This window comes from Bidens hawaiensis, unplaced genomic scaffold (genome assembly GCF_021521415.1).
Source record: "Bidens hawaiensis isolate Kalapana, Puna unplaced genomic scaffold, B.hawaiensis_p1.1 tig00021201_1, whole genome shotgun sequence".
In the NCBI taxonomy this organism is placed as follows: domain Eukaryota; kingdom Viridiplantae; phylum Streptophyta; class Magnoliopsida; order Asterales; family Asteraceae; genus Bidens; species Bidens hawaiensis.
This window is the reverse complement of record NW_027493285.1, coordinates 202,416-215,780: the sequence shown is the minus strand read 5'-3', so window position 1 is coordinate 215,780 and position 13,365 is coordinate 202,416. Positions and strand designations below refer to the sequence as shown.

Below are 13,365 nucleotides of genomic sequence, written 5' to 3'. Positions count from 1 at the left end.
GTTTAAAAATACATTCCTTCTCTCTCTTTTAGGGGGAAAAAGCGTTTTTTTTATGAAATTAGCTTAGTACCCTTACTGTTAAAATGAGAGGAAACAATATGTAAAAACCACCCAAGCCTGTAACACCTGTGAAATAGTCAAGTCTGATTTTTTCTTTAAAAATTCTTATTGTTTATTAGGAAAGTAAAATGAACCAGAAAAAAATATGAAGAGACTTTATATATTATTGAATGAAGATGTAGTCACATATGTTTAATACATAAGACTATATATATATAAGAATATAACTACCATAACTAGCATATACACATAATGTATATATGAATTATGTTGTATTACTTAGGGCCGATGTACAATTAGGAATTTAGAATAAACAAATATGGGCTAGGCCCATTGTGATCAGCCCATACTTGTTTAGAGTCGGCCGAATTCAATGAAAATCCAAATTTTAGTCCATTCTAGTTTAACTCAAGTTATATAAAATTGTAAAATATAAGATTTACATTCTTGGTTGCGGCCTCAAGTGCCTCTTGATTGGTATACACCTACTGTTATTTTACTATGATTGACTTATGTGCCTTGTTATGAACTCAATAAGTTATAACTAATGTATATTAGAGCATGTATTTATGGACGTTGATTGACACGACTTCGAACATACTTGAGCTTGGATTAGAGCATGCGAGGACTCTGTATTTGAGAAGACCTTATGAACTTGTTATTTAGACAATGTGCTGTTAATGGTTGTAATGATTAGACATGCTTCATTCGGTTTCGCTTGATTTGGTTTAGGACTATTGTGACTTTGTGAGTAGTCGTAATCATACCTACATGTAGGGGTATGGTACTAAAACCCGGTTCTACGACCCTAAATCTATTATGTTTGGCTTATTTTATCACATGGACTAATACAATGTTATTGGGCTGAGGGGGTTTTGTGGAGGTAACCCTAACTGGGCTAGGCCCATTAGGGTATCATGATGGTGGCCATGAGGCTCTCTATATAAGGAGGTCTCCACCTCCTTATTAAGGGTCATGCTCAATAAGAGCCACCACCACTTTTTGTGTCTATAAACAAGAGATCTTTTAGATTTCTTAGCAGTCACCTCCACACCCCCGAAAAACCATTGCAGGTCTCAAGCAGCCGAAGAAGAAGATCAATACGTGGTTCGTTCATCTCGAAAAACCGTGGAAACATCGTCATGGATCAGGTCAGATTTCATTTCGTGTTTCGACATTGGCGCCATCCGTGGGACGGCAACGAACTACCCTTCGATCTTCATTTCGGCTGTCAGATCTCTCCCAGGAAAAACCCAGATCTGGAAGTTTACAGAAAAAGGCTCCAAGGCTTGTTCTATTAAAGCTCAAAAAGATCCATAGATCTAAAAAGAGGCTTCCAGATCTGTGCGAAAAGAAACTGCCGGACTCGAATGATCAAGTCTCCGGATCTGTGATGGTTTTAAATCTGCTCCGAGCTTCAGATCTATCCAGATCTGATTTACAGATCTAGATCTAGATTACGGACCTGGATTTTAGGTTTAAAATTGCAGGTCTAACTCTTAAATTGCAGATCCAAAAGTTACCAGACTTCCGCCGCCATGTACGCGCGCCCGCGGATTCTCATTCCACAGCCGTGCATGTGCCGCCGCGGAAACCACCATGTGGATTTTGCGCAAGAGACCTCCGCCATGCACGCGCACTCGCGAGTCACCGCTCCATCGCCGTGCATGCGCGCATCAGGCCTCACGCCAAACTTCAAGGTTGGGAATCCTCATAATATCCCATATGGCTACGCGCCAAACTTTAAGGTTGTGAATCCTCATAATATCCCATATGACTACGCGCCAAACTTCAAGGTTGAGAATCCTCATAATATCCCATATGGCTACGCGCCAAACTTCAAGGTTGGGAATCCTCATAATATCCCATCTGAATACGCGCCAAACTTCAAGGTTGGGAATCCTCATAATATCCCATATGGCTACACGCCAAACTTCAAGGTTGGGAATCCTCATAATATCCCATATGGCTACGCGCCAAACTTCAAGGTTGGGAATCCTCATAATATCCCATATGGCTACGCGCCAAACTTCAAGGTTGGGAATCCTCATAATATCCCATCTGGCTACGCGCCAAACTTCAAGGTTGGGAATCCTCATAATATCCCATATGGCTACACGCCAAACTTCAAGGTTGGGAATCCTCATAATATCCCATATGGCTACGCGCCAAACTTCAAGGTTGGGAATCCTCATAATATCCCATATGGCTACGCGTCAAACTTAAAGGTTGGGAAGCCTCATAATATCCCATATGGCTACACGCCAAACTTCAAGGTTGGGAATCCTCATAATATCCCATATGGCTACGCGCCAAACTTCAAGGTTGGGAATCATCATAATATCCCATGTGGCTACACGCCAAACTTAAAGGTTGGGAATCCTCATAATACCCCATATGGCTACGCGCCAAACTTAAAGGTTGGGAATCCTCATACCACATGCTCATGCATCACATATGCTCACGCATATTACTCATGCTTACGCATCACATGCTCACACATATCACAGTCTACGCGCACGCGCATGTAACATCTGCGCGTGGCGCATAACACAAAACCAAAGTCTACGCGCACGTGCATGCAACATCTGCGCGTGGCGCGGGACATAAAGTAGCTCGTAAGCCGCCTCACGCGCAAGCTCCACTATTATTACAGCTCATAAGACGCCTCGCGCGCAAGCTGTTATTATTCTTAGAGCTCGTAAGACGCCTCGCGCGCAAGCTTCTATTATTCACATAGCTCGTAAGACGCCTCACGCGCAAGCTTTTATTATTCATACAGCTCGTAAGACGCCTCGCGCGCAAGCTGTTATTATTCTTATAGCTCGTAAGCCGACTCACGCGCAGGCTCCACTATTATTACAGCTCATAAGACGCCTCGCGCACAAGCTGTTATTATTCTTAGAGCTCGTAAGACGCCTCGCGCGCAAGCTTCTATTATTCACATAGCTCGTAAGACGCCTCATGCGCAAGCTTTTATTATTCATACAGCTCGTAAGTCGCCTCTCGCGCAAGCTGTTATTATTATAGCTCGTAAGTCGCCTCTCGCGCCAGCTTCATTATTATTATAGCTCATAAGTCGCCATGCGCGCAGGCTTCATTATTCTTATAGCTCGTAAGTCGCCTTACGCGCAGGCTTTATTACTATCATAGCTCGTAAGCCGCAACTCGCGCCAGCTTCATTATTATTATAGCTCGTAAGTCGCCTCTCGCGCCAGCTGTTATTATTATAGCTCGTAAGTCGCCTCTCGCGCCAGCTTCATTATTATTATAGCTCATAAGTCGCCATGCGCGCAGGCTTCATTATTCTTATAGCTCGTAAGTCGCCTTACGCGCAGGCTTTATTACTATCATAGCTCGTAAGCCGCAACTCGCGCCAGCTTCATTATTATTATAGCTCGTAAGTCGCCTCTCGCGCCAGCTTCATTATTATAGCTCGTAAGTCGCCTCACGCGCAAGCTTCATTATTATTATAGCTCATAAGACGCCTCGCGCGCAAGCTGTTATTATTATAGCTCGTAAGTCGCCTCTCGCGCCAGCTTCATTATTATTATAGCTCATAAGTCGCCATGCGCGCAGGATTCATTATTCTTATAGCTCGTAAGTCGCCTTACGCGCAGGCTTTATTACTATCATAGCTCGTAAGCCGCAACTCGCGCCAGCTTCATTATTATTATAGCTCGTAAGTCGCCACTCGCGCCAGCTTCATTATTATTATAGCTCGTAAGTCGCCTCTCGCGCCAGCTGTTATTATTATAGCTCGTAAGTCGCCTCTCGCGCCAGCTTCATTATTATTATAGCTCATAAGTCGCCATGCGCGCAGGCTTCATTATTCTTATAGCTCGTAAGTCGCCTTACGCGCAGGCTTTATTACTATCATAGCTCGTAAGCCGCAACTCGCGCCAGCTTCATTATTATTATAGCTCGTAAGTCGCCTCTCGCGCCAGCTTCATTATTATAGCTCGTAAGTCGCCTCACGCGCAAGCTTCATTATTATTATAGCTCATAAGACGCCTCGCGCGCAAGCTGTTATTATTATAGCTCGTAAGTCGCCTCTCGCGCCAGCTTCATTATTATTATAGCTCATAAGTCGCCATGCGCGCAGGCTTCATTATTCTTATAGCTCGTAAGTCGCCTTACGCGCAGGCTTTATTACTATCATAGCTCGTAAGCCGCAACTCGCGCCAGCTTCATTATTATCATAGCTCGTAAGTCGCTTCTCGCGCCAGCTTCATTATTATTACAGCTCATAAGTCGCCATGCGCGCAGGCTCCATTATTATTATAGCTCGTAAGTCGCCTCACGCGCAAGCTTCATTATTATTACAGCTCATAAGACGCCTCGCGCGCAAGCTGTTATTATTATAGCTCGTAAGTCGCCTCACGCGCAAGCTTCATTATTATTATAGCTCGTAAGTCGCCTCGCGCGCAGGCTTTTATTACAACATGTCACCATCATGAAGAAAACCTCTCAAAACTCAAAAGACAATAAAGACAAGGCCAAAGAAAAGGGAAAAAACCGCCTCACACCTTATAAAGTCATGCGCTCCACCTAGACGCTTGCGCGCCCAGGAGCAACGCTGGACTTGGGGGGCTTGTAGGGGTATGGTACTAAAACCCGGTTCTACGACCCTAAATCTATTATGTTTGGCTTATTTTATTACATGGACTAATACAATGTTATTGGGCTGAGGGGGTTTTGTGGAGGTAACCCTAACTGGGCTAGGCCCATTAGGGTATCATGATGGTGGCCATGAGGCTCTCTATATAAGGAGGTCTCCACCTCCTTATTAGGAGTCATGCTCAATAAGAGCCACCACCACTTTTTGTGTCTGTAAACAAGAGATCTTTTAGATTTCTTAGCAGACACCTCCACACCCCCGAAAAACCATTGCAGGTCTCAAGCAGCCGAAGAAGAAGATCAAGACGTGGTTCGTTCATCTCGAAAAACCGTGGAAACATCGTCATGGATCAGGTCAGATTTCATTTCGTGTTTCGACACTACACATTGACACTTGATTTAATCAGGGCCGACTCAATGTTATTGGAGAACTAAATCGAAATGAAATTTTATGACCCTTTTAAGACAATTGTGTTAAAAACCAAAAAAACAAATGTTAATAACTGGTCTCAAACTTGGGACCTAAAACTAAGCACCACAAGGGTTTACCACTAAACCAATAGTTGTTTATATTTCTAATATGCCGATTAAATATATATCTATATATAATGTTTTTTTTTAATTTGTAGGCCGTAATTTTTTTTTTAGAACAACTTTTATTAAAACAAAACTAGCAAAAGCTAGAAACGAAAACAAAACTAGAACAACTTTTGTAGGCCGTAATTAAGTGTGGGCCTAAAGGCTTATCTTTATTTCGCTGGCCCATGGGCCGCCCTTGAATTTAATTGATGTCATTTGGATAATTCTGTTGCTTCAAGTTTGGCATCAATTAGTCACGCGAGGCCAAGGGAAACTGGACAATAAACAAACGTCACATGCAGAAACAAAAAGCCTGGCAATACAAGCTTCTCATTAATAGCATAGCAATCACCTATTCACGTGATCACGTCTCGCTAATTACGATAGATTGATAGTTCTCAGCATTCAATCTTCTCACTAACTATGTGATCACCATTCCAAATTATGATCAAACACTTGAATAATTTATAAAACACGTATAAAAGAAAACTATTAATGGATGAAGGGTATTACAAATGCATAGATGATACCAAACATAACGGACAATGGAGGATGTAAAAGGAAATGCCTAAGATAAACACCATCCACAAGTTTTTGAATCATTGAAAAAAAACAATACCAAAATTTCAGGTCGTACAATAAACCATGAAAAAAAAAAACATACCTTAACTTAAAAAGAATGTGAGTGGGATACATGAAAAATTGATAAAACATGCAAAGATTCCCCGACCAACTAGGATTGTGTCACCTAATCTTATGTCCTTATTGAGTTATTTCCCACCACAAAATCGAATTTTAATAAAATATAAATTTATAAGAAACGAGTTTATTTGCTTCTCAATTGATGTGGTACACTAAAGTTGATAGCTAGTCTAATAATGAAATACTTGCTATAATTTTACCATTACTTATAACAAGATTAATGTTGTAATTTTTTTAACCTTTAAGAAATGACAAAGAAAGAAGAGATGAGAAAGTGGATAGCAAAGATTTTGTAAAATTGTAACAATACTCTATAAATAGTATTTTGTTTATTTTTAAGAGTTAAATCACTAGATCCAAGTCTCGTGACAAAACTATTGTTGATGGCCGATTTCATGTTAGACATCAATGCAAGTGGAGTTCCTGATAACATCAAATCATTTGTTGCAATGTTACAAATATCATGATGGTAATCATGGTATTTGTTAGTAAAGTGGTTACTACTTTATTAAGTTAAACATAATGTTTTGTTAGATCTAATAGGCCGGTGGCAATAACAATAACTTTTAGCAAAAAAATTTTTTTTTCTTAACACTCTTATTAAAATTTGTAACCTTGATGGAAAACTATGATTTCTTGCGAAAAAGTAATAAAAATTATAATATTTATACTTAGAAAAGAAATAGATCCTTATGTTAGCCTTGGGATCAAGTTTTTATAATCGTGTACAAACTTAAACCTTCTAAAATAAAACCTGATTACATATAATTACATATTATGTCAAATGGTGTTTAAACAAGCCTCACAACTACCAAAATGAGTCTTTCTTTTGGTATTATCGCACGTGTTTGTTTTAAACATGTTATGAGATTATTATTATTATTATTATTATTAGTAAGCTTATTGCTTATTTTAAAGTCAAAAATTGTGATAAAAATAAGCAAATCAACTTTTGTGTTGAACTTTCCACAAGTCCTAATTATAAAGTTATCCAAACACCCGTGTAAAGAGATGCTTGCCAGCGCAATGGTGGACAATTAATGTTACTCTTTTGACTATATCACATAGTTCTACATGTTTTTTTACTTTCACAGGTTTTACTTTTATGTTTTCGTTTGTTGGTGTGATTATGTATCCATACATGAATGCTCTTTTTGTGTGTTATTGCCTAACATTCAATGGCCACGTGACTACCAGATGTTACTATTATGTTAAGGAGGAGACAAAAAAATAACAAGTAGATGTGTCCATTGCTTTCATTCATATCCATCTTCTCCACAACCATGTGTGGTAAGAGACAAAGACAAGAAGTCTATTGATGTATACACATGATCAATGCAAGACAACGGTGACTCAAAAATGTCGTTCATAAGTTATGATCATTGATCACCTGTTCCCTAAGTAATCCATAAATTTAGCGATTACTGTTAGGATCTTTGTTATGGAAAACACACACACAATCAAAATGCAGAAAATAAACAAGCACGAGACACAATCATTTATATGGTTCGATCTAAGCTGACCTATGTCCACAAGTTGCAATCAAAAATTTATTATTGTCTTTCATCACTCGTAATAAGGAATCACAAATACAATGATATAGAGATAGCTACATGGTTTCTAACTTCGAGAACAAGAAAAGTAAACGAGCATAAATAATAAAAGAGATAAAGGGTCGGCCCACAGGCCTTCACCGTCTTCAATCTACATTAAGTCCAATAACCAATATCATGTGTCTTCATTAAATCAAACCGAAACCTGAGCCTTCATAAACCCAACTATTATTTGTTATATTCGAAACCCATATAAAGTAAAGATGGCGGATCCTTTATAACATACTCTTATTTACCATACAAATGAAACTAGAATTTCAATAACTAATCATATAGACAACATAGAGATAACTTAAGGAGTCATTAACACATCATACTCTTATTTACCATACAAATGAAACTAGAATTTCAATAACTAATCATATAGAAAACATAGAGATAACTTAAGGAGTCATTAACACATCATACTCTTTTGAAAGTCTCAACATAAACCTAAAATTCTTTCAACTCACACAAAATATATAATATTTTCATTCTCTCTCCAACTCTGCATATTCTTGTCTTTTTATACCTCCACCCACACCTTCTCTCTTTTTTCAGTATACCATACTTTAAACACCAAACTTTTAACTCCATCTCTCTCTCCATTGAGTTCTAAGTTCTAACTCCCATTGCAATTCTCCTAACTCAAGAATCCAATCCCAAAGCACCCACATGAAGGTTAGATTCTACTTTTATTATACCCCCATCATTCCTTGTTTACAAGATCATGTATTTCTGTTATCTTTTTTGTTGTCAAAAACTGATTCCAAATGTTTGTTTTGTATGCTCAAAAACCCATATGAATGCTACATAACATTCACAAAAATGAATATTCACAAACACCTAAGATGCTTCATTTGATTAACTTTGTTGTTAGAAGTAGATTCAGAATGTACTTTTTTTTTATATTTAAGATCATATGAATATTTGTTTTCAACCTCGATATGAATCTTATTCAATCCTGCATTTTATTTCTGTTATATTTAATAAATATTCCAAGATTAAACATTTATATTTATTTTCTTATGAAAATACATAAATATCATATTTGGTGCTTGTTCTCTAAAATCCTCACAAGCTTTAGATTCAATCCTCAAATTGAATATGTGTTTTCATTAAATAAATCATTTTTAATACTCACTTTGAATCTATCTTTTGATTTAAAAAAGGTTGTTACTTTTCTGGTTATACTTTAAATCTTTATTTTTTATTGATGGGTGGTTGTTATTATTATTTTTCTAAATTGTTACTTTTGTACTTATAGGAAAAATTAACTTTGAATCCATGTTGAGGATTATAAGAGCTTTTTTCTTGATTTGTGATGCACTTTCAGTATAAATAAAAGGCCATGATTGAGATATGAAACTATGTTAACTTCTTGAATCTTCATGTCTTGGGTGTTTATTGTTGATCCCATAGGATCTTGTGCCTCTATGCATATTATCTTATTATATATATCGTCACCCGATATTTATAATATATTACTATAAATTAACTAAATTATCATATGTTTTATTGAAATTGCAGAAGTTTATATTGAAGTTGGAGTTAAATGATGATAAAGACAAGAGAAAGGCTATGAAAATTGTTGCAGCTCTTTCAGGTAAAATACTACTTTAAAACGTGTCATGTTGGCTTGTTATAAGTTACTTATCAGTAATAATATAGTAATATATGTGCTTTTCATTATATAACTTAAATACTATAGTATGATATCTCACTTTGTTTTGTAAGATTTATATTCAAAATATGTTATATCTTAATTTTAAATATATATAAACGAAACATTTAAAAGTTCTCTGTCTGCTCCCTACTTTTTCTCAAGTCACCAGATTACTTTATATGCAAATGTAAGTTTCTCATGCATTTGGTCCGAATTCACGGGTATGGGTCACACCAAACCCAGATAGCCCTTAAACGGATTATAACATATCATTAAATTAAAAATTAATCTCACCAAATATTTGATATGAAAATCCTATAAAATAGAGATATATTAAAAATTAATATTAATTTTTTTTAAAAAGATATTATTTATAATTAAAAAACAATTTTATAGTAAAAAAAATAAACGGCTCATGGTGAGACCCATGACCCAGATAAATTTTAGAACGGAATATAACATCTCATTTATTTGTGAACTCTTTTATCATCAAATTAAAATAAATAAAAAAGGGTGAAATAGAAGCAAAGTGATGATTTGTGAATGATTTTTTTTAAATCTTTTCTTATATCTTTGCTTTATTTCATGAAACTATTGAATCATGCGACAAACGAAAAAACAAAATAATTATTTATATTTTCTTTTCTGCATAATTTTGCCACGACCTTTAATAAAAAGTTTCCGTCACGTGGCAGATGGTGATTGGTGGGCTAATCTTTTGAAACCACCAAGACGGGTAGATCCAGAACTCTTTATAAAAAAACAATAATAATATTATTATTTGTAATTACATTTTAATCGAGTTTCTCTGTTCTTTTACTACAATTAGGTAGCCCGTCTTTTCTACTATTTCATGCAATATGTAGTTGTACTCTATGCATAACTAAAAGTACAAGTTACAAAGAATCTATAGATAATATTAAAATTTAATGGGTGAGGAAAATGACACTTGATGTCTTGATGTGTTGTTTCACCAAGAATGACGTGGCGCAGTAATGTCCAGCTTGCCATTCACTTTAGCTTTGGTGCAAATTAGGAATTATCGATTTGGTGGGGTTTCTTGAATTAATAATTGGTTACACTTTCATAATTAAATTCCAAAATCCGATTTATATACTTTTTTTTAAATGACTTAATGATCTTTAACTCAACTGGTTTCGAGAGGATGGGAAGATTTGAGCTAGAGATCACAAGGTCTTAAGTTCAAATTCAATTTCTAAAATTTTGAACCCTTTAAAATATATTTTAAAATAGATTTGAGTCAGAGATCACAAGGTATTAAGAGCTTAAGAGCATTCCCAACCCATCCCCTAAAATTATGTGATGAGGGTTTGTAAATTATAGGGTGGGGTTGTAAATGTAAATTATAGGGTTGAGAGAGAAAAGATAATGATTTTTTGTAAATTTGGGGAAAAGATAGTGATTTTTTTGTAAATTATAGGGTGGATAGAGAAAACTGTAATGAAAAAGATACAAAAAAATATTATTTAATTGAATAAGAGAGAGAAATGTAGTGTTTTTTAGTGTAATTATATGATATATATGGATATAGGAATAGGGAACTGGATGAGAATGCTCTAACTCAATTAAGTTTTACTGGAGTGTGCCTTCAGGCGACGGGTTTTTCTTGGAATATGAGATGGTGGTTTCAAGGCTGTCTCCGAGAATCCTTTAAAATTTTGGAGCCTGGGATGAGTAAAACATGGGCCCCTGTAATCAACTTCTCAATTATAATAGATAATTTGACAATTTTACCAATAAGATTGCACTTTAAAAACCCAAAACAAACAAATAATAATAATAAATATGTTACTAAAATGACTCATATGAAACAAATGAAAATTTTTTTCTATTAAAAAAAGAATACTAAAAGTGGGAATTAAACCCATAACCTTTGTTTCCATAGTCCAAGAAACTTACCATTCAACCAAAGAGTTATTTTGTATGCTTTTATGTTAAAACAAAACTATATGTAAAATATAAATTTTATTTTTAACAATTATGAGTCTATCTCGAGAGTGACATGTGTCCGTTGCCCTCTCCTTGGGCCAGGCCGGATGGGTTGAGGCTACCCATCGCGGGCGTATGTGAACGCCTTTTGCCATTGGATTGCCCGGTAACCGAGCTTTATTCGTTGGTCGTAAAAAAATAATATTCGATGGCATCTTAGTCCAAAGTTTATATAATATTAATTTTATTTTGTTTATATTTTTAGTTTGGTGCATTTTAGATATTTTGTTAATAATCAATTATTTTATTATACTACGTATATTTAAAACATGTATCAAAAGGCGTGTAACACCTTTAGATGATTTATGCTAACACAATGATAAATGAAGTTGTTACCCATATGTAATAATACTACTTAATGGTATGAAATTAATTTACGATGGTATTAAGAAAATATGAATTTAGAACATAACAAAACCCAAAAATAGCTTTGTTTGTTCCTTATCAACATCAAACCGCAATTGAATTGGTTGTATACTTTGTATAAAGAAGGAAACATTAGGTATAACATCCTAACAAAGGATGGATAAACAAATTGCTTATGTAGTCACATTTCATTTGAGTAACTTAAGCTTAACAATATTTGACATGTTATTTATTTATTCTTTTAGGGATTGATTCAATAACCATAAACATGAAAGAAAAAAGCATGACATTAATTGGAACCGTCGATGCAATAAGTGCTATAAGCAAACTTCGAAAACTTTGGCCTACGCATTTAGTTTCTGTGGGGCCTGCTAAAGAGCCTGAAAAAAAGGAGCCCAAAAAAGAAGAAGAGAAGAAAGAGGAGCCGAAGAAAGAGGAGCCAAAGAAGGAAGAAGAAAAGAAAGAGGAGCCAAAAAAAGAAGAGAAAGAAAAGAAAGAAGAGCCCAAGAAAGAGGAAAACAAAGAAGAACCCAAGAAAGATGAGCCTAAAAACGAAGACGACAAGAAAGAAGAAGCCCCAAAAGAAGAACCGAAGAAAGATGAGCCTAAGGAAGAGAAGAAAATTGTCCCACAAGAGCAAATTGTAGGAAGGATTATGCCCTATAGACCGTATTACCATCCTATGCATACTTACTATAACTATCAACCACCTCATTACCATAGCATTGAAGAGAACCCAAATGCATGTGTCATTTGTTGAACTAAGTTGGAATAAGGGTTGCACTAAAGCGATTTCTTTAAATCTTTTAAGAGGTTGTCTATATGCATTATCTTGATGCAAATTTAACGCAAAGATTACCCCTAGAAGTGAGAAGGCCTTTTATGTAAAAAAAAAAAAAATAGTGATATGCTTTAATTGAGAATATTTTTGATAAAGTTGAATAGGACGATAATAAAAAAATTGTCTTTGTGTTTTCATAAAAGTATGATGTAAATACATAGTTCTATATTGATTAAATGTGTTTTGTCTCATTGCTCTAACACTAAACAAATTTTTTTTCATCATTATATGTGCACATATCTAGCACTTTGGTTTATACACTTCTACACATATCTAACACTTTGGTATATATATATATATATATATATATATATATATATATATATATATATATATATATATATATATATATATATGAGATATAACATGATAAGCTTTTATATACGAGATAGGATTATAATCAAAAGAGTTGTATTAGGGAATTATTGTAGTGTATAATCCTTTAACCCTATTATTGATCAACTCGTATCTCAATTTGTTCTTTTTTCGTGTGCGTAACGAGACAAATTTTCGTTCAGCTAACTCAATCTTACTCACACCTATTCACTCTCAATACTCTACTAGTATACCTAGATACTCACTAAATCGCTAATAGCTTCTGCCATGTGAATACCACTTCACGACAAATGGGAATCGTTAAATTTAAAATGGTAATAGTGTTTAATAATACGTTTATATACTAAATAAAACCAGCTTCACTATACACATGCAGATGGGGTTTGGGAATTTGGAAATTAAGTTAAAAATGTTATAAGTAATAGGAGATTATGAGGTCTCCGATTCAAATCAGGGCATGAATATGTTAGTTTGGAGTAGTGTAAGAGTAGGAGTAGGAGTAGGCTAGATGTCGTTAAAAAGCAACGGCATATATTAATAATAATACGAGTAAAAGTGTTTTTGACCATTTCATGACTTCTATTACAATTGAA

General features: G+C 35.3%; 1 protein-coding gene across 1 annotated transcript; it reads left to right on the top strand.

Annotated features, from left to right (window-relative positions):
• Positions 1-8,156: 8,156 nt before the first annotated feature.
• Positions 8,157-12,461, top strand: LOC143563029 (uncharacterized). Its single transcript, XM_077050672.1, has 3 exons — positions 8,157-8,234; positions 9,084-9,159; positions 11,841-12,461. Exons 1-3 carry the CDS (start codon positions 8,229-8,231, stop codon positions 12,353-12,355), a joined length of 597 nt encoding a protein of 198 aa, XP_076906787.1. The 5' UTR covers positions 8,157-8,228; the 3' UTR covers positions 12,356-12,461.
• Positions 12,462-13,365: the final 904 nt, after the last annotated feature.